Here is a 26,519-nt window from a genome sequence, read left to right on the forward strand (position 1 = left end):
GGGTGAGGGAAAGATATGGTGAGCTGTAGGTAGACAGTAAAAAAGGAAATTGATGAGAGGGTAGTAACAACGTAATCTAGATGGATGCAGAAAATAAACTGAAAAGGAAAATGAGGGAAGAAAGGGATTGCAGAACAGAGGTGTGGGAGAGGGAAGGAGAGGAGAGAGATGCCAGACCAATGGGGGTGAAAGGAGAGATGGAAGGGGGAGGCATACAGTTTCTGGAAGGTTGCATAGAAGGAGAGATGATGCCATATAGGGGCAGAGAGATGGCAGACAGTGGATGGAAGGAAGAGAGTAACAAGAAGATGAGGAAAACAGAAACCAGAGAAGACAAAGGTAGAACAAAAATTTTCTATTTATTTGTTGCTTTAGGAGACATGTGTCACTGTTTCTGTGGTGTTGCACTGTATGCAGAATCCAGCTTCTTGCTGGTTCAATTTAACCTTTGTCTATGTATTTCTATTTTATTCCCCCTTTTACAAAATTGTGGAGCGTTTTTTAGCGCCAGCCATGGTGGTAGCAGCTCTGATGCTCAGAATTCTATGAGCATCAGAGCTGTTACCAGCGTGGCTAAAATCCACACTACAGTTTTGTAAAAGAGGGAGGGGTTAGTTTGTGATGACATATTCCATACTAGGCGAAGGTATTTTCTGTGTTCAAAAGACATGGTTTTCTGTTAGGATTGACGGTGTAGGATTGATCTGTACTAGTCTGGCTTGTTTAGTTTTACAATGGGTGTATTGATGCTGTACTGCTCACTGCATATGTAAGATGCTGCCTTTTCCTAGGTACTCATGTGTGATGTGTGGCTTGTTACTAAAAATCATGTTTTTCGTACAGATGGGGGGGGGGGTGCCAAAAAATGATGGGCCCCGGGTGTCACATATGCTAGGTACGCCACTGTGGCAGATAAAGGCCAAATGGCCCATTCAGTCTGCCTATCCGCAGTAACCATTAACTTTTCCTCTCTCTAAGAGATTCCACGTTCCTATCCCAGGCTTTCTTGATATCAGACACAGTCTCTGTCTCCACCAACTCTTACCCGGAGACTGTTCCATGCATCTACAACTCTTTCTGAAAAAAAATATTTCCTTAGATTACTCCTAAGCTTATCGCCTCTTAATTTCATCCTATGCCCTCTCATTCTAGACTTTCCTTTCAAATGAAAGAGACTTGACTCATGCACATTTATGCCACGTAGGTATTTCCAAGTTTTATAAAAATTTTATATAATCCCCTATTCTAAGGCTTCTAAATTTCAATTATAGTAATTTATATTCCGCATATCCTACAATTCTCTGCGGATTATAAATTATTCAGGTACTCAAGCATTATTCCCTAAATCTGTCTAATGTACCTGGGGCAATGGGGATTAAGTGACTTGCCCAGGGTCACAAGAGTAGTGCGGGAATTGAACCCACAACTTCAGGGTGAAATACAAAAATAAAAATTGAACAATGTTAAAATACATCAACATAATTTTGTATTTACCAAATGTACAGGAACATTAGGGTAGGTGGGGAGAACTACAATTGTTAAAAGAAAAGATTCAAATTGAGAACAAAAGAGGGGGGAGGGGTTAAACATCACTATCATATCTCCTGTCTTCCTCCTTTCCTCCAAAGGGTACAGGTTGAGATCTTTTAAGTCTGTCCCCATATGCCTTATGACGAAGACCATGCACCATTTTAGTAACCTTCCTCTGGACTGACTCCATCCTTTTTATATCTTTTTGAAGGTGCGGCCTCCAGAATTGTACACAATATTCTAAATGAAGTCTCATCAGAGTCTTATACTGGGGCTTCAATACCTCCTTTTTCTTACTGGCCTTACATCTCCCTATTCACCCTAACATCCTTCTAGTTTTCACCGTCACCTTTTCAACCTGTTTGGCCACCTTAAGACCATCACATATAATCACACCCAAGTCCCGCTCTTCTGTCGTACACATAAGTTCTTCACCACCTAAACTGTGCTGTTCTTTTGGGTTTTTGCAGCCCAAATGCATGCCCTTGCATTTCTTAGAATTAAATTTTAGCTGCTAAATTTCAGACCATTCTTCAAGCATCACCAGGTCTTTCTTCATATTATTCACACCATCCTGGGTGTCTACTCTATTGCAGATTTTGGTATCATCAACAAAGAGGCAAATCTTACCTGACAGCCCTTCAGCAATATCATTTATAAAAATGTTAAAAAGAACAGGCCCAAGAACAGAACCTTGAGGCACACCACTGGTAACATCCATTTCCTCATATGATCGCCATTGATTACTACCTTCTGTCGCCTTCCACTCAACCAGTTCTTGACCCAGCCCATCATTTTGGGACCCTTCCTGAGGGCACTCAGTTTATTTATTAGATATCTGTGTAGAACACTGTCAAAGGCTTTGCTAAAATCTAAATACACCACATCTAGAGCAATCGCTCTATCCAATTATTGTCACTCAGTCAAAGAAATTGATCAGATTTGTCTGACAAGACCTACCTCTAGTGAATCCATGTTGCTTCTGGTTCCCATGAGGATAGCCAAGGAGTGTAATTGCACTCCCCTAACTGACCGAAAATGAATGCAATGCGGCCCAGAGGAAGGTGACAAAAATGGCAAGGGGTTTAAACAAAAAGAAGTATTAGAAGAGATTGGAAGACCTAAATATGTATACTCTAGAAGAGAGGAGGGACAGGGGCGATATGATACAGACATTTAAATACTTGAAAGGTATTAATATAAAACAAAAACTTTTCCAGAGAAGAAAAAATGGTAAAATTAAAGGGCATAATTTGAGGTTGCGGGTAGGAAGACTCAGGAGCAATGTTAGAAAATTATTTTTCACAGAGAGGGTTAGAGCCCTCATCCCTTAACATTTTAATCCATTCCCTTGTTATTTCATGCATAGATTACTGTAATGCCCTCCTCAAAGGCATTACAAAAAATGAAATAAGAAGACTCCAAATAGTACAAAACACTGCAGTAAAAATCATATTTAACACAAAAAATGACCATGTCACTCCTCTTTTACAGAAAGCTCATTGGTTACCAATAGAACATAGGATCACCTACAAAATTCTTTTACTTACCTTTAAAACCAGAGCAAATAACTAGCCTGAATTTATAAACAACTTACTTATTCCATACAATGAAACTAGAACTTTAAGATCTACAGCTCACAACCTTCTTACCATTCCCTCATTGAAATATATCAGTACAATGAGGACCACAATTTTTTCCATTTGTGCACCCTCTCTTTGGAACAGTATCCCAAATCACTTACATGAAATCACAACTCTTGCCAATTTTAAGGCAAAGTTAAAGACATTTTTATTCTTTGATGCTTTTGTAACTTAAACCATCCTTCTAAGGACGACTTAGATTCAGGAAAGGTTTCTACCTTTAGTTCCTCCTCCCTTTGTTCTAAGAACATAAGAACATAAGCATTGCCTCTGCTGGGTCAGACCAGAGGTCCATCATGCCCAGCAGTCTGCTCTCGCGGCGGCCCATCAGATCCAGGACCTGTATAGTATTTTTCTATCTATACCCTTCTATCCCTTTTTCCTTCGGGAAATTATCTAATCCTTTCTTGAACCCCGATATCGTGCTCTGTCATATCACACCCTCTGAAGCTCATTCCAGGTGTCCACCACCCTTTGGGTGAAGAAGAACTTCCTAGCATTGGTTCTGAATCTGTCCCCTTTTAATTTTTCTGAGTGCCCTCTTGTTCTTGAGTTTTCGAAAGTTTGAAGAATCTGTCCCTCTCCACTTTCTCTATGCCCTTCATGATCTTGTAAATCTCTATCATGTCCCCTCTAAGTCTTTCCCTTGAATGTTCTCTTTCTTTCTATCAATTGTAGTTTCAACCCTTCTTCCCTTTTGTTCCGGTTCGTCAATGTCTTTATAAATTGTCATTTCCCTTGGTTTGTCTTTGTTCATATTGTATTTTAATCGGCGCCCTGTTTTGGCATTTTTTGTACACCGCCTAGAAGGCTTGATTTTAAATAAACTTGAAACTTATGGCACATAAGTGTTAAATGGTAATGTTTGGATAATGGTATCTATCATAGATCCTATGAAAACCTTTAATTTATTTTTTATAAAACTTTTTAAAGTGGGTATTTTTGTGACTTGTGTATACAAACATGTATAAAACTCGATAAATTTCTTAGAAGAGTTTTTATCTAATTTGCTCTCCCTCAAACTGAAGTTTCCGTTGGAAATCAAACGGACCCACCACATACCATAGTGTGCAACTAATGAAAAAAACAGCCCTAGACCTGTGATTTTCAGGGTACTTCGTTTTCAGCAAGCTTTGGAAATTTTAACTGCTGCCAAGCAAATTAAAACCCTGAAATGGCAAGAAGCTAAAATTCTGCTGTTACAGCTAATTTGAGGAAACAGTTTCTACTCCTCCGTCCTCGGTTGCGGCAGTTGGGAGCTACATATGGGTTATTATATCTGGCAGTCATGAGGATCACTCATAACAACAAAACTATTCACTATGAAGATCCTGGTGAATTACAAGATTACATCAATCAACATTTGGAACCCATGACCTGAATAAATAAATTATAAAATCTATCAAGATAAATGAGGACATGAATAAAATCTACAAACTGTCCTGCTTTTACAATTGGATTTCCCTGTTCCTGGGGATGCTTTGTTACAGCTTTAAAGCATAATTATTAGTTTTTCTTACCTGAATGGAACAAACACATATAAAGAGGAATTATAATGGATGCTGGTGGAAATATAAGAACAAGAAAAGAAGAAGGAAAGATGCTATTTGGAAGTTTATCTGGTTAAAAAAAAATTGTCATTCATTGAAGCTCTATGAGAATTAGAAGGATCCCCTCATCATACTTTGATCTATTTTACATATATCATTTGGTTAAATATCTTTTTGGTATATTATTTGAGATATTTAAGGAAGATATATTTTTACTTGATTTTTTTTCCTTCATTTCAATAGGTCTTGAGTTTTATTTAATCTGTTCATATTATGACAATATCTTACTTTATTGTAGTATTAGTAATTTTATTTTAATTATTATTACTTATCTATGATTTTATGATATATTTCTTTAGTTTTACTTAATTCTGCTACAATATCTTCTGAGTTATTCACATGATTATTACAGCTCTTTATGATTTCAAGATCTCGTCCTAATAGATTAATGTCTTGTGTTTATTTAATCTATTAGTAACACTGTTAGTAGTAATATTGTTATTGCAACAATTTTCTTTTATTCTATTTATTTAATTTACAGGCTTTGGTCATCTTTCTTCATTATCATTCCTTTGCTAGTAGATTAATGTCTTTAGCTTATTTAATCTGTTAGTATCAATAACACCGTTACTTTTTTTGTTTGTTTCTTTTTTAATACTTATCTATTTCTTATTTAATTTGTTGGTTAAGTTTAAGTTATTCTGGTTTATAATTTTAAGATATCTTCCTATCAGATTAATGTCTTAAATTTATTTAATCTGTTAATAATAATAATACCATTACTAAGATATCTTTCATGTATTAATTTTATGATCCCTGATTATTTCTGAAGAGCCGCCTGTTTATGGCCTTCAATACCTGACTTCACGGAAACTCAATATGCTGTTATAATTAATATATATTTTATTAACAATCAATAACAGGTTACAAGAGCAAATCCTTACAGCATATGGAGCTGACAGATAGTATGCCTCAAGCGCTTAAGTATACCTGGATGTCTGTCCTCCCTACATAATCACAAAGGCTGTCTCTTATACAATTCTTGATAGCCTGAGGCCACGTTGGTACATATCATATTGTCACAATCGTCATTATATTTATCAGTTTATTAATTGGTTAACATTATCTGTGTCATACTGTATGCGTGTCCTGTTTACTCAAATCACTATCTATTCCCGTCAAATGCCATTTTAATATCAACTCATCGGTTTTAAGCAAGGGTCCAGTAAGGCTCCGCCCATTACAGGATATTTCTTACAAATAATGTATTTTTGTATTCTTGGTCAGGACATGTCCTCATCCTTATGTTCACTTCCCTGTTCTTATGGCACTACAGCAGATGTGGTACCAGTTGCCATGTAAAAGAATAAGTTTCGCTTGACATGCTTATTTTACCATAAGTTTCGCTTGGTTTGCTGATTTCAGCAAGCATAGATTATGCAAAGGCTGACAGCTTTAGTCAGAGCATTCTTAGCCATCTTAGGCCCTTAGTAGTGTTTATTGGCCTTTTATTCTGGGGGATATTCAGGGGGTTTTGTCTTCACCTCTAGTTTATAGAGGGCTTAAAATCTTCACCTGTACAGGACTCTCACTCTCACTCTCTCCCCTCCCCCTCTCTTATCATTCCTCTACTTTTTGTTATCATCTTTTCCTAACAGATTGATGTCTTTAGCTTATTTAATCTGTTAGTAGTATTAACACTGTTACTACAATATCTTTCATTCATTTATTTAATTTTTCCTGGTTTATAATTTAAGATATCTTCTTGATAGTTTAATGTCTTTAACTTCAATTAATCTGTTAGGATTAATAATACTGTTAATATTGCTTCAAGTTATTCATTCCATTTAGATATAACTTTTCTCTATCATTTTAAGATCTTTCCATATTAGATCAAGGACCTTAATTTCATTTAATCTGTTAGTATTAGCAACATTATTTTCATTTTTTTAATTCATTTACTTTAATTTCTGGTGGTTCTTATGATTTCATTCTACATCTAATCTATTTATGGAATGATGAGTTTTGTCCTTGTTCCAAACTGATTAATGTCTTTAGCTATATTTAAGATATTAATGGAAGAGGCAATGGCGTACTAAGGGGGGGGCGGGCGGGGGGGGGGGCGGCGGAAAGAGGAAGCTGAGTCAGGGGAAGCTTTTGACTGAGCAACTGTTGCCGATCTGAAGTTCTGCTGATGCCGGGAGAAGGAGGCCGAACTTGAGTGCTGTCGCGGGGCAGGGGGGGCGCCGATGCCACTGAGTGCCGTCGCGGAGGGGGGGCGCCAATGCCGCTCAGTGCCATCGTGGTGGGGGGACGCCGATGCCGCTCAGTGCTGTTGCAGCCCAGGAATTTTCTGAATCTGTCCGGCTGTGCACCCCCCCTAAGGCTGCACCCGGGGCGGACAGACCCCCCCTCCCTTGGTACGCCACTGATCTGCCATCATGTTTCTGTCTTCTGCAATCCTCGTGGGGGAAGGGAAGGAACTAGAGAATGACACGGGGACAAATTTTTCCCTGTCCACTCGGGAACTCATTTTCCCGTCCCCGCAATTTCTTTTCCTGTCCCTGCCCCATTCCTGCAAGCTCCATCCTCATCTGCACAAGCCTCAAACACTTTAAAATTATAAGTGTATGAGGCTTGTGTGGTTAAGGCAGAGCTTACAGGAATGGGGCAGGGGCAGGGACAGGGACAGCAACAAAACTCACGGGAACGTGATGGGGAAATTGAGTTCCTGTGTGGACAGGGACAAATTTGTCCGCATGTCATTCTCTAGAACAGGGGTGTCAAAGTCCCTCCTCAAGGGCCGCAATCCAGTCGGGTTTTCAGGATTTCCCTAATGAATATGCATGAGATCTATTAGCATACAATAAAAGCAGTGCATGCAAATAGATCTCATGCATATTCATTGGGGAAATCCTGAAAACCCTACTGGATTGCGGCCCTCGAGGAGCGACTTTGACACTCCTGCTCCAGAAGGAACCCACCTGTCAAGCTTACTATACTCTTTGCAATAGAACAAGGGTAGGCAATTCCGGTCCTCGAGAGCCACAGGCAGGTCAGGTTTTCAGGATATCCACAATGAATATATATGAGATGGATTTTCATGTACTGCCTCCTTGAGTTGCAAATCTATCTCACGCATATTTATTGTGGATATCCTGATAACCTGACCTGCTTGTGGCTCTCGAGGACTGGAATTGCCTACTCCTGCACTAGAACTCTGATTAGGAGAGCAATTTACAAATTAAAGTTATAAGTTATAAATAAATAGAATATACTCTCTGAAGGATGCCACACAGAATATGAGAGAAAAAAATATATTCAGCATTTGACTGATGAGATTTTAATCTGGGAACCAGTAAAAAAATTAATAAAAATGTATATTAACCTGCCTTCTTAGCTCAGCTCCTTAGGAGATAAGTCCATTAAAGGGCTCTATGAAATGTATTAGTGTGTCCTAATACAGGACTTTCCCATGCACTATTCCCATTTCTAACATCTCCAGGGTAAAGCTCATTTTCATGGATTTTTTTCAGGTCATATGCTCCCTCATTAAGGGAGCAATTATCACCTCCTATTTCAGAGATGCCAAGAGTTCACATGTTAAGCCAGCATTAAATTGTGAGCCCTCTGGGACAGATAGGGAAAATGCTTGAGTCCCTGATTGTAAACCACTTAGATAACTTTGATAGGCGGTATATAAAATACCTAAAATTAAAAATTAACCAGATATCTTCTTCACCTTAGCATGCACTATCTGGTTAATTTTTTCATGTCCATATCATGTCCCCAGCAATACATAAATTAGGAAAACTAAATACAGTAGAATCTCAGTTAACCGGATCTTAGTTAACCGGGACTCTCACCCAACCAGCAAAAAAATCGCCAGTGAAAAAAAAAAAAAAGTCCCCTCCCCCTCCGAAGCAGTCCTAAATTGCAAACCTCCTTCCCTCCCTTAAGCCACAAAGATAGTGTCCGACTAGGACATCATTTTTAGTTTCTCCTCACTTTTTTATTTTCTTAGGTTTTTATTTTCAACCTTATTAGTTTTCTTTCATTTATTCTTCCTCTCGAGTTTTGTTTTTTACTTATACCTGAATTAGATTTGGTTCAGGATGGAGGTTCCAGACTTTGCCCTCAGCCATTGGCCTGTGGAGCTCAGCCATCGCAGTTCAAGTTCTTTGCGACGGTATAAGGGTCTACCTTCCCTTGAGGTCTTTGAACTTGGCCTTGGGGTTTCTTGTGATTCTGGACTGATGCAGCAGTTGTTTTTGTCATGGCAGCCATGGTTTGAGGGATCGGCCCTGTTGGAGGCGCCTGGCTGTGGAGTCCGGCAGCTTCGGTGACAGTGAGGCTCTGTTATCATCACGGCTGCTTCTCCTACTGGTCAGCTGTGGTGCACTATGTTGGTTCCTGCCATTGGAGTCCAAAGACCAGTACGGCTTGAGATCACCAGCATTGTCTGTCATCTGGGGATCTTTGCGACCTGCCTTCCGTCCATGCCAGATGTTCTTGGCTATTGGGATTTGCTGAAGCAACAGAGCTGTCTTCTGCTTCAGGGAATTGGCGGCCAAGCAATAAAAACAATTCAAGCCGAACTTCAGTCAGACTTATTTGACTTTGTTTTTCAGTTATGAATTATTTTAATTTTATTTCTTTATTTTCACCCCTGTTCTTTTAATTTTATCATTTGAATTCTTGTAATTCTATTGTTTAACAGTTCTTCTCTCTTATTCCTTCTCCCTTTATTGTGTTTAACCACTGCACTCTTTCATCAAATGTATGTACATATTACCTATAACTCATTTTAGAGGTTATTTGCATAGATTGTGTTCCTGTCTATGAAAGTTAGCATTAAAAATAATATTCCATAGATATTCCTAATAATTCTTTCTATTCTGTATTCATTCCTTGTTATTCATTTGTCTTTACTGTATTCCTTCTCTAACCGCCTAGAACCGAAAGGCATTGTGCGGTCTACAAATAAAGTATTAGCTTATGTTATGTTAATTCTCTCCCTTTATAACAGTCGTTTTCAATAACACCTGAATTTAAGGGTAATTAGAATATGCAAACCCACCTATTGTTAGGCCAGATATAGCTAAATGTTATGTGCATTCACTGCAGATATTTTAAAAATCAGGTCTATTTAAGATCCTTTGAAATTAGAAAAGATAGCTCCCTGCTTTAAAAAAAAAAAATGCCAACACCAAATGTCCTTTCTTCAATAAAGAAAGTGACCCCCAAGATAAGTACACAATCTCCTGTAATGTCACCAAAGCAGATACGTACTTACCTAAGCACACCCACTTCATTCTTAAAGGCTTGCAACTGCTGAGGAGTTGGTGCTATTACATTTAACATTTTTACAGCTACATCACCTGCATGATAGTAAGAAAAATACCTAATGTGAGTATAAATTAAAATAACAAAGAAATAGATTAAACAGTGAATGAAATAAATATTACAAAATAACAAATGCTAAGAGGTCCAAAGGTATAAATGGGCTTTTTAGCATTTAGCATGCACTAGATCCATTAGCATACTCAGTAAAAGGACCCCATATACAACAATCTCAACAAAGCTTTTTTCCAAATTATAGCTGTTTCAGAACATTATTACCAAATAGCACAGTTACTTACCGTAACAGGTGTTATCCAGGGACAGCAGGCAGATATTCTTGACTGATGGGTGACGGCACCGACGGAGCCCCGGTACGGACAATTTTAGAGTGATTGCACTCTAAGAACTTGGAAAGTTCTGGTAGGCCGCACCGCGCACGCGCGAGTGCCTTCCCGCCCGACAGAGGCGCACGGTCCCCAGTTAGGATAAGTCAGCTAAGAAGCCAACCCGGGGAGGTGGGAGGGACGCAAGAATATCTGCCTGCTGTCCCTGGATAACACCTGTTACGGTAAGTAACTGTGCTTTATCCCAGGACAAGCAGGCAGCATATTCTTGACTGATGGGTGATCTCCAAGCAAACAAAAAAGGGATGGAGGGAAGGTTGGCCATTAGGAAAACAAATTTTGCAAAACAGATTGGCCGAAGTGTCCATCCCGTCTGGAGAATGCATCCAGACAATAATGAGATGTAAAAGTATGAACTGAGGACCAAGTGGCAGCCTTGCAGATTTCCTCAATAGGAGTGGAACGGAGGAAAGCTACAGATGCTGCCATAGCTCGGACTCTATGGGCCGTGACAGAACCTTCCAGTGTCAGTCCGGTCTGAGCATAACAGAATGAAATGCACGCTGCAAGCCAATTTGACAACGTACGTTTAGAAACAGGACGTCCCAATTTATTTGGATCAAAGGACAGAAAGAGTTGGGGAGCTGATCTGTGGGGTTTCGTACATTCTAGATAGTAAGCTAGAGCCCTCTTACAGTCCAAAGTATGCAGAGCCTGTTCTCCAGAATGGGAGTGAGGTTTCGGAAAGAAAACAGGTAGTACAATAGATTGGTTGAGATGGAATTCAGAGACAACCTTAGGAAGAAACTTTGGATGTGTAAGTAGAACTACCTTATCGTGATGAAAGACTGTGAAAGGTGGGTCAGAAACTAGTGCATGGAGCTCACTGACCCTCCTGGCAGAGGTGAGCGCAATAAGGAAAAGTATCTTCCAAGTGAGAAACTTGAAAGTGGCAGTAGCCAAAGGTTCAAATGGAGGCTTCATTAAAGCGGAGAGAACCACATTAAGATCCCAGATCACAGGAGGTGCTTTAAGAGGTGGTTTTACATTGAAAAGACCTCGCATGAATCTGGCAATTAGGGGATGAGCTGAAAGGAGTTTTCCATGGACTGGCTCATGAAAAGCAGCGATAGCACTAAGATGGACTCTGATGGATGTAGATTTGAGGCCAGAGTCAGACAAAGAAAGTAGATAATCCAACAAAGTCTCCACTGCAAGGGACGTGGGATCATGATGATGAAGAAGACACCAAGAAGAAAACCGTGTCCACTTCTGATGATAACATTGCAGAGTGGCTGGTTTCCTGGAAGCATCCAGAATAAAACGAACGGGCTGAGACAGAAGAGAATCATAAGAAGTCAGCCCGAGAGATACCAAGCTGTCAGGTGTAGAGACTGGAGGTTGGGATGCAGAAGGGTCTCTTGATGCTGCGTAAGCAGAGAAGGAAATAGTGGAAGCAGAAAGGGTTCTCTGGAACTGAGTTGAAGTAGAAGGGAGAACCAATGTTGTCTGGGCCACCGTGGAGCAATCAGAATCATGGTGGCTCGTTCCCTCTTGAGCTTGAACAAGGTTCGTAACATGAGCGGCAGAGGAGGGAAAGCATACAGGAACAGATTGGACCAATCCAGAAGAAAAGCGTCCGCTGCCAGACGGTGAGGAGAGTAGAGTCTGGAGCAGAATAGGGGCAGCTGGTGATTGTGAGGAGCTGCAAAGAGGTCTATCTGAGGAGTGCCCCACAGAGCGAAGATGGACTGTAGAGTTACAGGATCGAGTGTCCACTCGTGAGGTTGGAGAATTCTGCTGAAGTTGTCCGCCAAGGAATTCTGTTCTCCCTGAATGTAGATAGCTTTCAGGAATAGTTGGTGATCCGTGGCCCAAGCCCAAATCTTTTGGGCTTCCTGGCACAAGAGGCGAGAGCCTGTCCCACCCTGCTTGTTGATGTAGTACATCGCAACTTGATTGTCTGTGCAGAGCAGGAGGACCTGAGGAAAGAGAAGATGTTGGAAGGCTTTGAGGGCATAAAACATCGCTCTGAGTTCCAGGAAATTGAAGTGATGTTTCATTTCCTGGGTTGTCCAAAGCCCTTGAGTTTGGAATTCGTTCAAATGAGCTCCCCAGGCATAAGGGGAGGCGTCGGTGGTAATGACAAGTTGATGAGGAGGTAGATGAAACAGAAGACCTCTGGAGAGATTTGAGGATATCAACCACCATTGTAGAGACTGACGAAGAGATGATGTCACAGATATGTGTCGTGAGCAAGGATCCGTCGCTTGGGACCACTGGGTAGCAAGGGTCCATTGAGGAGTGCGCAGGTGAAGACGTGCGAGGGGTGTGACATGAACTATGGAGGCCATGTGACCCAAGAGTATCATCATTTGCTTGGCAGAGATGGAACGTTGTGGAAGCACCTGCTGACATAGAGATTGAAGAGTTTGAAGACGGTTGGATGGCAGGAATGCTCTCATGAGGACTGTGTCCAGTACCGCTCCAATGAATTGAAGTCTCTGAGTGGGGATGAGATGAGATTTGGGTAGATTGATCTCGAACCCCAGAAGCTGTAGAAACAGAATGGTTTGGTTGGTGGCCAGGAGCACTGTTTGAGATGAATTGGCCTTGATTAACCAATCGTCCAGGTAAGGAAAGACTTGAAGGTGGTGAGAGCGTAGAAAGGCCGCCACCACAATGAGACATTTGGTGAACACCCTTGGAGAGGAGGCAAGACCGAAGGGCAGCACCTTGTATTGATAATGACAGTGATTGATCATGAAGCGGAGATAATGTCTGGAGGTCAGATTGACCGGTATGTGAGTGTATGCTTCTTTGAGATCGAGGGAGCATAGCCAGTCGCCTAGATTGAGAAGAGGGTAAAGAGTGGCTAGAGAAAGCATCTTGAATTTTTCCTTGACTAAACATTTGTTGAGATCGCGAAGATCTAGGATTGGTCTTAGATCTCCTGTTTTTTTGGGAACTAGAAAGTAACGGGAGTAGAATCCCTGTCCTTGCTGATCTAAAGGAACTTCCTCTATAGCGTTTAGAAGGAGGAGGGATTGAACTTCCTGAAGAAGGAGGGCAGACTGAGGAGTGTTCAAAGCAGACTCTTTTGGCAGGCTTTGAGCTGGAAGGGTTTGAAAGTTGAGAGAGTAGCCGTGGTGGATGATGTTGAGGACCCATTGGTCCGAAGTGATAACTTCCCACCGGCTGAGGAAAAGAGAGAGACGACCACCTATAGGTTGAGGCAGGTGGGTAGAACTGGGAACCTTGGCTATGCTTTGGAGAATGCAGTCAAAAGGGCTGCGTCGATTTTTATTGTGGAGGTGGCTTCACAGGTTGCTGCTGCTGTGGCCTGGGAGGCTGACGTTGCTGTTGACGTTGACGCCTGGGTTGCTGGGAAGCTGCTGGCAATGGGCGAGCTGCATAGCGTCGTTGATAAGCCGACTGCTGTCTGAAAGGCCGAGTCTGAGGAGGCTTTTTCTTGGTTTTGAGCAGGGTATCCCAGCGTGTTTCGTGGGCAGAGAGCTTTTGAGTGGTCAAGTCCATGGATTCCCCAAAGAGCTCATCCCCCAGGCATGGGGCATTGGCTAACCGATCTTGATGATTAACATCAAGCTCGGATACCCGAAGCCAGGCAAGGCGACGCATGGCCACAGACATTGCAGTTGCTCTGGAGGTAAGTTCGAAAGTGTCATAAATTGACCGAACCATGAACTTACGTAGTTGAAACAGAGAAGACGAGCAGTGATGAAAAGCTTGCTGTTTGCGCTGAGGAAGGTACTTTTCAAATGAAGCCATGGTGGTAAGGAGATGCTTGAGATAAAAAGAAAAATGAAAAGCATAATTACCAGATCTGTTAGCGAGCATAGCATTCTGGTATAATCGCTTACCAAATTTGTCCATGGCTTTACCTTCTCTGCCAGGAGGGACAGAAGCATATACACTAGTCCCTGCAGACTTTTTAAGCGTAGATTCCACAAGCAGAGATTCATGGGGAAGCTGTGGCTTATCAAACCCAGGAATAGGGATTACTTTGTATAATGAATCCAATTTGCGGGGAGCTCCTGGAATAGTTAAAGGAGTCTCTAGGTTTTTATAGAAAGTTTCCCTCAAGATGTCATGAAGAGGGAGTTTCAAAAATTCCTTTGGAGGCTGGTCAAAATCAAGGGCATCTAAAAAGGCTTTAGACTTTTTAGATTCAGCCTCCAAAGGAATGGACAGAGAGGTACACATGTCTTTCAAAAAAGAAGTGAAAGATGTGGAGTCCTGTTGAGAGGATGGATCAGGTACAGCAGGCTCATCCTCATCTGAGGAACATTCACCCTCAGACAGAAAGGGCTCTTCAGAGTCACCCCACAGATCAGGGTCCCTGATATGGGAACTACGGTCTCGGGACTCTGGGGTGGATGGTTCTAAGTGCTGGGATTTGCGCACCGACTTACCCGACCTCATCGACACAGTACCAGGAGATGTTATCGGTTGCACCGGTGCCAAAGTCTGTACCGACTGATGTTGGGCTCTCGGCTCCGGAGCAAGAACAGGCATCGATATCGATGAGGCCGAGTGGACCGGTACCGAAACGGATGCTGCCGATAATAGAGGTTGGTCTACCACCAGTACCGGTGGTTCAGACCGGACCGGCACCGGAAGGTTCGGTGCCAATAGAGCAGGAAGGAGTTGTTGTAACTGCTCCTTTAGCTGCACTTGGAGGACGGCGGCAATGCGCTCATCCAAAGAGGGCACCGGTACCGCCTTTTTCTTTTGTGGTACCTGCGGTGCCGCTCGACGCCCCGAAGATGAAGAGCCCGAGGTCGAGGGACTCACTTCAATCGGGGCGGAGCGCTTCCGCTGGCGTTTCACGGTTGGCAGGACTGGGCTCGCTGCAATAGAGACCGGAGGACGCTCCAGCGGGGAAGGCTTCTTAGCCGGCTTACCTGGGTGCGATGCCGGTGTGGTATCACGCGGCATCGAAGAAGTAGGTGCCGAATGTGAAGGTGCCGATGCCGGTGTCGAAGGTACGGGATCGGACATCTCGGCACTGAAAAGTAATCGCTGTTGTATCTGGCGATTTTTCAGAGTACGTTTCTTTAACGTGGCACAGCGGGTGCAGGTGGAAGCCTGATGCTCAGGACCCAAACACTGTAGGCACCAGTTGTGCGGGTCCGTGAGAGATATAGGCCGAGCACACCGCTGGCACTTTTTAAAACCTGGTTGAGGGGGCATGAAAGGAAAAACGGCTTCCGCCAAATCGAAGGCCGAGGCCTCGATGGTGGCAGTAGGCCCCGCCGGGGAAAAACCAAATTGAAGAAAAAATATAAGGTTTTTTTTTTTTACAAAAATGAAATAAAAGAAAAAAGGCAATAGAGCCAAAAGGGTTTACGCGAGCGGGAAGGCAAGAAGAAAAAATTTCAACGGCCGTTGAAAAACGCGTCTTCTTAGCTCCACGGAAACTAAGAAACTGGGGACCGCGCGCCTCTGTCGGGCGGGAAGGCACTCGCGCGTGCGCGGTGCGGCCTACCAGAACTTTCCAAGTTCTTAGAGTGCAATCACTCTAAAATTGTCCGTACCGGGGCTCCGTCGGTGCCGTCACCCATCAGTCAAGAATATGCTGCCTGCTTGTCCTGGGATAATAATCTTTGGTCATAGTATGTTTGACAGGGCTACCCGCCCCTCCCCTCTTATTTATACTGTTTGCCCTTTTAAGCTTAAGTATTTTGTAAAATTGCATGTCTACTCCATAAGATTATGGTTATCTTTATTTTATATAAAAAAAAGAAAAAACTGCTGTTCAAAATGTACAAGATGCAGGCTATGTTTATTTGTACCAAATATTAATGCAGTTACTGATATCACCTTACTATAAACCAAGGGACCCAACACGGTCAGTATTTCAGAGAACACACCATCTTCAGAGGTCCATGGTTGCTAAGGTTTTTTACCTTCACTTTTGGCTTGCACTGTCGGCTTGCGTTTCATTCACACAGGCTTTTGTTTTATACCATTCTCATTGCGGTTTATCTATAGAAAGACCACACAGGGGGGGTTTGTACTACTTACCTAATGACTAAAGTTATGCTGATGATTATGCAGAAGAACTGTCAGTGCTACTGCTGATTAAGAAAACGTTACATGCCACTACTCACAAGACCAAGCATTACCTAGATAAGTGTGTGTACTTCCCCTCCTTATGCAAGGGTTGCATTTATTAGTGTAACTATCTTTGTGCATTTGTGCTAAAACTTAGAAGTTGATGCAGGTAACATGTTAAGACATTTCTAAATGGCAATAGGAATAAACATAACTGAGAATGTAACTCCAAGATGTATGATCCTTTTATGGTCACAGGCATTGAAATGGAGGAGCCATAGGTACTGTCACCACCTAGTCTCTGGCCGAGCGGTTTTCCAAAGCTAGGTAGCGACACACTTCTAACACCTGGCGTGAGCTCCTTTAAAGTAGGGCTACCTTGCAGGCTGGATACCCCTATGGTTTTCCTGGGCTAGATGTGGTGTGTTCCTGGCACAGAAAATTCCAGCCGTCAGAATGGCTTCAATAATAAATCATAGCTTTTATTGGGCCACTGGCCTTGGCAACTGAAGGATCCCTAGCCAGCTACTATAGCTGGGTCACGGTGTATATGAAGAAACTCCATCTTAGATCAGTGGGTAGTAAAACTAAAAACTGCAACCTGAGACTCCATATTATTGCTCTGAGATATCACAGTACTGTATGCAGGCCTGTTCTATGTATCTGTCTTGGTACCAGTCACGGCCAGGGGGCAACAGGATGCTGCTGTTAGCTAGCTTTGATGTATAGACTATAGGATGGATTTATGGCTTTGTTTTTCTCTCTGCTCTTACCTTTTTGGCCAGAGCTGGTTATACTAGTTTGGACTGGCTAGGACCCTATATAACCTTTGTGTCCGAAACTCTCAGGGTCTTCTGTTTATGCAGCCAGTTCTGCCCAGAAGTCCAGCATATATGCTCGTTTAATAAAAGCCTTTTTACATCTCCTCAGTCTCTGGCTCAAGTCTCTGTACTACTGATGGAGGGCCTTATCCTAAAAGGCACCTTCAGCAACCTCAGGCAAGACCGGTTTCACCAGTAACATAAATTTTGCACACAGGAAAAAGTTCATTCAAAATCAAAAATATAATTCCCACTACTCTGGATGCCTCATAGTACAAGCATTTTCCTTCACCAGAGTGCGTTCATTAAAGGGGCTAGCTGCCCTCAAAGTCCAAGGTTCTTTCAATCTAAGCAGTCCTGCTGAACCTGGTTATATGGAAACTATTTTCCTGCGTTTGTACTGCAGGAGATAATGCAGGTCAAACAGAACAGTCCTTTTAGTCGGAGCTTTATCCAGTTCAAAAAACACACGGAGTTAAATTACCTCCCACAGTTTGCTAATGTAATTAGCTAACAGCTGTGCCTGCACGGAGGTTTGGTATTATGATTCACAGACATTTAGGCAGATTCCCTGCACAGCATTTGCTTAAGTAAGCTAGGCTAAACACCTCCCTTCAGCTCTAGTGCTTTTCTCACAACCAGCATATAGGAACACAACCTGGCAGTTTACACCACTTTAACATCTTGTTAGGCATTCCCCAGGTTCCAGCATGACAGCAGAGAAACAGTAGGCAGAAAAACGTTTTTCCAGCCCTCACCTTATCCTCAGGAAATCTCCATTGGCTCACTCTGGGTTTCACCTGAGGTATAGCTTTCTCCTATCAACATTGGTTCAGGCATACATGAATCCAAAGGAGAGTTTCTAACCTGTTCCTCTTTCATGTCCCAATCAGTCAGAGAAAGGGGCATTAGCTGTTTCCAGGCTAGTTCAGCTTCATGCTGGGATTCTGGCTCCGGCTCCGGCTCTGCTGCTGTCCTGGGGAATCTGCTGGTTCCTTTCTGCCATGTTCCTCCTCTCCTCCCTAGTTCATTAGAGAGTCTCGTTTAAGCTGAGGGAAGAAACCACTCCCCTTTTCCGGCAGGGGAGAAAGTTTTCTTCCCTTGGCTTGAACCGTTCTCCAGGCTCCCTGCTGTGCTGCCTTCTGCTTCACAGACTCTGTAAACCCATAAGGCCAATCTTTACTGTCTGATCTCAGTACATTATCAGGGAAGTCCCAGTTGTCTGGACCTTCTTCCCTTTCTCCTTCTGAGTCCACAGGATAGTCAGCTGACTTACTGGTTCGCCCTCCTGCATCTGGGCTTGTAATTCCTCCCAAATCTCTCTGTGACAAGCCTCGGGGTTGCAGGATTGTCACAGTACCATGGCGCCTCCCAAAATGTTTTCTTTCTGCTTCTCTTGCCACAAGGTATTTTTCCTTTTACCTCGCTCCCCCAGAATGACAACTACTCGTATCTTCTGCATAAGAGAAAAAACAAGCTGACCGGTCTTGTAGGAGGGGGGGCCATAAGCACGTGCAGATGCTCAAGGTTTCAGAAGGGGCATTAGCTGGGCAGGCCTTCAGCATGCCCAGATACTCAAGGCCCTGTGCTGGCCAACCATTCATTGCTTCTTAGACAAATGATCAAGTTGCCATCCCAGGAGAATGAGGCAAAGGGCAAAATACCTTGAGGCAGTAGAGTAGGTAAGAGATGCTAGAGGGGAAGGTGAGGAGGAATGCTGAACACCATGGGCAGGATGAGGAAGGAAGACTGGAAGGAGAGAGATGCCAATAAGGGCTCAAGAAAATGCTAGACACCATGTACAGTAGGAGAAAGAAAGAATGAGAGAGATACCAAAGAGGAGAATGGGAAAAGGAAGTCTGGACATAATGGGCAAGGAGGTCAGAAAAAGGGAAGGATAAGGGGAGTAAAGGAGACAGATGCTGAATTTCATAAGAGGGAAAACAGAGAAATGCTGGAGACCATGGAGGAGGGGCTGAGAGGGAGGAAAGCCAGAGATGCTGAAAACCATAAGGGGGGAGGCTGGGAGGGAGGAAACAGAGATGCTGGATACCATTGATGGGTGAAAGGAAGGGGAAAAAGAGATGCTGGATGCAATGGAGGGGGGACTATGGAATGGTAAGAAGAGTTGGGGGCAGAACTGGGGTACAGCTGGGAGTGGAGCTTGAGTACCCCCAAACAAAACAAACAAACAAACAAACAAGCATTCCACTGCCCCTGTGCCTGGTAATCAATCTACAGTGAAGAAATGTTAATAGAAAAGACAGAACTTTAAACCAGTAAAATTAATAATAATAGCTTTATTTATATCTCGTCATACCTTTTCAGTTCAAGAGGGTATACAGTATTAAAGCAACAGAATGATTACATGGTACTGGGACAGTTACAATTATAGGTTTGTGAAGAGTGCAGGTGTATCGGACAATACAGTATTGATTTTGGGTGGGATGGGAATAGATGGGGGAAGAAAGGTAGAAAAGGGGGAGGGGTGAGTTGGGGATAGTCATTGAGTAGAAGTTGGAAGTTTAGACAAATTTGTCGAATAAGTGGGTTTTCAGAGCTTTTCTGAAAGATTGGTATGTCAGGGATTTCAGTAGGAGTTTACTTAGGGTGTTATTCCAGATGCCTGTTTGGAAGGATTGTGTTCTATCTAGGAATCTTTTTAATTAGCACCTCTTGGGGTTCGGAAAAGCGAATAGTAATGGTTTGCGCGAAAGGCGGGGTTTAACTTGTAAGACAAAGTGACTCAGGAGGTAGGTGGGTGAGGTGCTGAAGAGTGTCTTGTAACATAGGCATCCGAATTTGAAGGTAATTCTGGCCTCTATCAGTAGCCAGTGGAGTTTTTTGAAATATGGGGGTGATGTGGTTGGATTTTTTTCAGTCCAAAGATTAGTCGTTCCGAAGATTAGTCGTACCGGGTTTTGGATCATTCTCAGTCTTTTTATGGGGTTTTTTATGGGATCCTAGATAATATTATGTTGCAGTATTCCAGGGAGCTAAGGATTAGTGATTGTACTAACAATCTGAATGATGTGAACATAAAATAACATAACATAACAGATTTCTATACCGCATAACCCTTAGTTCAATGCAGTTTACAAAAGATTATGCTATGAGTAAATACAGAGATAATGCAATGTGAAGTCAAAGTAGGCTTTTAGAAGGCTAAAACATTTTTTGATTAGGATGTTGGTGTGGGCTTCAAGTGTTAGTTGTTGGTCAAGGGTGAAGCCTAGGATTTTTATGGTAGGGTTGATTGGGAAGTTTTTTAGGTTGATAGAAGTATAGATGAGCTCTTATGTTGGGGTGGCCATGAAGAATTTGTTTTTTTCTGGATTCAGTTTGAGTTTGAAGTTTTTTGTCCAGTGCGTTACTTGGTTGATGACTGTAGAAATGAAGCATTTGGTTTCTGTCGACAGGGTAGAGATTGGGATGACGATTGTGATGTCCTCTGCATATATGTAGGATTTGAGGTTTAGTTTTGATAGCAGATCTAACACATAAAAAACCCAAAGATCATTAAAAAATAATATGTGGTATTCTGTAACTTCGCTGTATATGTACAGTCTCTTCTCTTGTAAACTGCTCTGAACTGTTTTGTGGTATTGCGGTATACAAAAATAAAGTTATTATTATTATTATTATTATTATTAATAATATAACTTTAATGTGACTAAAAATAATTTGGGCAGTGTTTCACATACCATGCCACTTTCCTTTGTAAACAGTTCCAAAAGATCCAGAACCTATTCTCTGACCAACTGTGATTTGGCCATCTGGAATCTCCCAATCATCACTTGAGTCCCGTCGTCCAAGTGTTTTCTGAAACAAAATACACAATCAGGTTCAATCAAAACATTTAAATGTCCAAAAACCAGCCTAAGTCAGCACTTAGACGTTCTAATAGCCGGGATGTCCAAGTGCCGATAATTGAATCTGACTTTCTGTACGGCCAGCAGCACTTCTAAGCCATTGTGCATCCAGAGCTCAAAGAGGTGTGTTGGGAGGTGTGTTATGGTTGGACATCGGGTGGGCTTAGACCTGGACATCCTGCAGGGATAACCAAAGCTTTCCCAAGACTGACCTACATGGAACTGAGATGCCGGCCAGTTAGACCTGTTTTAGATGTGCCTAAGTGCCCCAAAGCTGCCCAAACCACTGTTTGACCACTGGAGGGATTAAGGCATGACTCCCCTTACTCCCGCAGTGGTCACCAACCCCCTCCCACCACCTAAAGATGGGGGAAAAACCAGTACATTTGAGGGCTTGCCATCAGCTGATCACAGCAGGGGAATCCCGAACAGCTGAGCCTGCTAGGATCAGCTGAACTGGCAGGAAGATTCCTCTCTCCCTCCCTGGCACCGATCCCCTCCAGTACACCTCCAAAGAGAGCTACTGAGCCCTACACCCCTCCCACTGACATCCTCCAACATTCCTGGATCCCCGGACATCCCCCAATATTCCTGGACCGCCCCCTCCCCGACATCCCCCAACACCTCCGTACCTCCAGATGAGAAATCAGCAGGAGGGAAGCCCACTCCCTCCTGCCTATAGGGCCGCCCATTCAGAATGATGGGCCTACCCCTTCCCAATGCATCTTGGGATGCAGTGGGAGGGGCCTAATGCCTTGTGGCTCAAAATCACCATTTTGAGCCAATTAGGGCCAAGATGCATTGGGAGGGGGAAGACCCCCATAGGCAGGAGGGAGTGGAGTTCCCTTCTGCCAATTTGTCATCGGCAGATATGGGGGTGTTGCAGGGGTCCAGGGCTCAGGCATTTGGAAATTCAATAAATAACTGTCTGAAAAATTGCCATCTAAAGCTGTTCCTAGTGGATGTCAAAGTGTTTCAATTATACTGCCTGCAAAACATCTAAACCAGTGGTCTCAAACTCGCGGCCTGGGGGCCACATGTGGCCTGCCAGGTACTATTTGAGGCCCTCGGTATGTTTATTATAATGACAAAAGTAAAATAAAAGTTTCTTGATCATATGTCTCTTTAGCTATAAATTGCAATATTATTATTAAGACTTAGCCAAAAGGAAAGACTTATCCGGTATAATAAAACCCTTAGCGCGCATGCACACTTCAAACTCTGTGGGTCCATGATCCGTGGCACCATGCCTGCGCATGCGCAGTACACCACCAAGCACCGGCAGTTGGCTGCTGGGGTTGATGCGCTACAGGCTGTAGAGGGCATGCATGTGTGCGGAGCGGGTGGGCCTGCCTCTGATGAAATGGAAGTTGTACAGTAGTGAGAAGACACTGGTGCCAGCAGCAGGGCAGCAATGTCCTTTGGGCTGCAAATGAAGGTAGAACTGCCCCTGCTCCAGATGACAATTTTGCATGAAGTAAAACTCTTTATAGTTTACTAGTTTTTTAGCCCGTTACATTAGCGGGTGCTAGAATAGATGTATAGTGAAGGCAGCAGGGTAGCGTAAGTGATTGGCTGCCGTGGCAACATTCTTTGGGCTCCAAATGAAGGTAGATCATGGAGTGGGTTAGAGAAGATCCTATGCAGAGAGAGCACGCAAGGAGACAGAGAAGGAGAGATGGACAGGGGGTGAGGCGGGAAGGAGGGAGAAATGTCACACTCATGGGAAGGGGCAAGGAGAGAGAGAGAGAAAGTGTGCAGGAGGTACAAAGTGTTGGACTCATATAGACAGAGGGAGAGATATTGGATGGGGGCAGAAAGGAGGGAAGGAGAAATGTCACACTCAGGAGAAGGAGGAGGGAGCAGGGAGTGAAAAGTTAGACTCATTGAGGGAGAGATGTTAGTTGGGGAGGGTATGAGGACTGAAGGAGAGGGAGCATGCAGGAGGCAGAAAGAAAGAAATGCTGGACTGGTGGAGGGAAAGGAAGGAAAAATGTTGTATTATGAGGGGGACCAGAAAGGAGGAAAGGAGGGGAGATACTGGACTGCAGGGAAGAGAAAAGAAGAAGGGAGAAATGTTACACTGGGAGGGAAGAAAGATGATTCATTGAAGGGAGAGGTCAGATTCCGGAGAAGGATGATGGAAGGAGGGAGAAAAAGATGTCAGACCACTGAAAGGGGAAGGAGAGAGAGATGCCAGATCAGGGAATGGAAGGAAATGGATGCCAGAATGTGAGAAGGGAAGAAGAAAGATGTTGGCCCATGGGAAGGTGGAGGAAAACAGAGAGAGATGCTAGACCATGAGAGAGGAGAGAGACTTAGGAGAGGAGAAAGATGCCAGACCAAAGGAGGGAGGAAGGGGAAAGACAGAGATGTCATACCACAGGAGAGGGAGAAGATTGTCACCGAGATGGAGGGGAAGGGGGGAGAGAGAGAGAAGAGATGGTGCACAGCGATGGGTGTGGAAGGGAAAGATGGGAATAGCGGAGCAGAGGAAGGAGATGGTACACATGGATAGATGGAAAGGGAAAGTAAGACATTGAAAAGTACATAGATTTTGAGAAGAAAGCAGAAAAATGGAAGAAAGTTGAATGTTAAAAGTTAAAAGTTAATGGCAAAGATGGATGCAGGGCAGAAAGTGAAGGAGGAGAGAAAAACAGGCCTTGGAAAGAAGGTGGCCTTAGAAACACAGTTAAGAGCACAGACAGAAGGAAATACAACCAGAGACTGAGAAAAGGTGATAAAAAAAAAAAATTAAAAATCACCAGGCAACAAAGGTAGTGATTGAAACGTGTCAGTTTTGAGAATTTATATCTGCTGTCTATATTTTGTACTGTTCAGGAAGAAATTAATTTCTTTCTAATTTCTCTGGCGTTGTACTGCATGTAGAGTCTGGCATTTTAGGGTTTTGTTTGTGTATATTAGTACTTTAAGTTTCTGGTCCTGTATTTGATAGGGGTTATCTGTGGATGCTTACGGATGATGGGCTAAAACTTCGATCAGAGCAGACTTGTAGGGAACAGTTTAAGATTAAGTAAATGTATCAACTTAGAAACTCTTTTTTCTATCCTATTATAGATTGTATTTCTAATTTATATTAGATTTTTTAAAACTATTTTAATATGTAAAACGCACAGATGTTATTACTAATGCAGTATATTACATGTAAATTAAACTTGGAAATTTATTCTCTACGTGTGACCCAGGACAGGTGTTCTGGTAGGAATGAATGTTGAGAAGCATACAGTATGATTTGTGTAGTTTAATTTTATGTTTAACCATTATGTATTGTTAATAAGATTATATTGTGTGTGTGTATATATGAAAAATGAATGGAAAAAAATGGCATTGCAATTAGTACTATTATGGGGGTGGGGTCAGGGACGGAGCTTGAGAAGGATCTGCTGCCTCTGACGTCCCCGATGATGTAAAAATGTCAACATAGTAGTAACAGGACATTCTTGATATGCCGCATGTCTATATATAGCCCTGCACGTGGGACAACATTTCTTTGTGGGTAGTGAGGAGTTTAGAGTTGGATAGAGAGACAGGTGCCTAGAGATAGAGAGAAAGAGAAAAAGAGACAGAGAGAGATAGTGAAAGAGAGCTAGAGATAGTGTGAGTGCTAGAGTGTTAAAGTGCTAGAGTAAGTGTAGGAGTGAGAGAGGATGTTGGGAGAATGTGTGAAAGGTGAGAGCCTAATTATTTTCCCTAGGACAATGTTTCTCAACTCGGTCCTGGAGTACCCCTTTGCCAGTCAGGTTTTCAGTATATCCGCAATGAATATGCATAAACTTGATTTTCATACACTGCCTCCATTCTATGCAAATTTCTTTCATGCATATTCATTGTGGATGTCCTGAAAACCTGACTGGCAAAGGGGTACTCCAGGACCGAGTTGAGAAACACTGCCCTAGGAGACAGGCTCTCATCATGTTGTGCCTCCACTACAGGAGGTATCTATTTGAATATAACAATATAACTGATAAAGGGAATGGAAAATCTCCCATATACCGACAGATTGAAGCAGTTGGGACTTTTCTCACTGGAAAAGCGGAGACTTAGAGGAGACATGATAGAAACCTTCAAGATCCTGAAGGGCATAGAAAAAGTAGACAGAGACAGATTTTTCAATTTAAGGGGCACCACAAGTACGAGGGGGCACTCGGAGAAATTAAAAGGGGACAGGTTTAGAACAAACGCTAGGAAGTTCTTTTTCACTCAGAGGGTGGTAGATACATGGAACGCGCTTCCAGAGGCTGTTGTAGACAAGAAAACATTAAATGGTTTCAAAGAAGGTTTGGATAGATTCCTAGAAGAAAAAGGGATTGAAGGGTATAGATAGGTATAGACCACTATTCAGGCAATGGGCCTGATGGGCCGCCGCGGGAGCGGACCGCAGGGCAGGATGGACCTATGGTCTGCCTCAGCGGAGGCAACTTCTTATGTTCTTAAAGCCCCTCCCCCCTCAGCAGTTTATCTCTGAGAGCCTGGAGATTCATCTGAAACAGCCTTCAGAGGTAAGTATCAGCCAGTGCCCCACTCTATCTAAGCCCTACACAAAGGCAATCTGTGCTCCTTACACATTCAACTGTTCAATTTATTTAATATACTGCAAATATAAAACCAAGGGTAGATCTAAGCGGTTTACAATAAAAGTTTAAAATATGTAAAAATTAAAATTAAAAAGGGTAGGTAACATAAAATTCAATTAAACAATCAAACCAACTAGAAAATAAGAGGAAAGCATTGAGTCAGTAGATTACAATAAACAAAAAAGATTGGGGAAAGGAAAGGAATGAACAATATGGTAAGGGAACAAACTAAAGTTTGTTCTGCCCACATTAGTTGAGATAAAGCCAAAGATGGAAGTTTAGAAAAAGGTTAAGAACAGAATGCCAAAGAGAAGGAATTACACGTGTGTGCAAAGAATAGAGCCTCAAGAGCTATCAGGGTGCCCAAATACCACCTGTGGTCTCCTACACCCCAACCCTCCCTGCAAGCTGCCTATTGTTATTGGTCTAAGCCAGGGATCTCAAAGTCCCTCCTTGAGGGCCAGAATCCAGTCAGGTTTTCAGGATTTCCCCAATGAATATGCATTGAAAGCAATGCATGCACACAGATCTCATGCATATTCATTGGGGAAATCCTGAAAACCCGACTGGATTGCGGCCCTCAAGGAGGGACTTTGAGACCCCTGATCTAAGGTCATGTGTGGAGCATTGCACAGCTTGTCACAAGTAACAATCATGTATATGAAGCCAAGAATGCCCATCACCTTATACCATTTTCCACCAACTTGTATCACTGTCCACTCAGAATCACATCTGTTTATTAT

General features: G+C 42.8%; 1 protein-coding gene across 6 annotated transcripts in view; it reads right to left on the bottom strand.

The window, feature by feature from the left end:
- Nucleotides 1-26,519, bottom strand: part of BRAF (B-Raf proto-oncogene, serine/threonine kinase) — a 1,024,017-nt gene that overhangs the window by 429,404 nt on the left and 568,094 nt on the right. For all 6 annotated transcript variants that reach the window (XM_033958817.1, XM_033958818.1, XM_033958821.1 and 3 more), the window contains 2 exons: nucleotides 21,014-21,131; nucleotides 10,020-10,104 (listed from right to left, as the gene is read on the bottom strand). In XM_033958817.1, the coding sequence (XP_033814708.1) occupies nucleotides 10,020-10,104; nucleotides 21,014-21,131 (203 nt within the window). The remainder of the gene's footprint in view (nucleotides 1-10,019; nucleotides 10,105-21,013; nucleotides 21,132-26,519) is intronic.

This window comes from Geotrypetes seraphini, chromosome 9 (genome assembly GCF_902459505.1).
Source record: "Geotrypetes seraphini chromosome 9, aGeoSer1.1, whole genome shotgun sequence".
NCBI classification, from domain to species: Eukaryota; Metazoa; Chordata; class Amphibia; order Gymnophiona; family Dermophiidae; genus Geotrypetes; species Geotrypetes seraphini.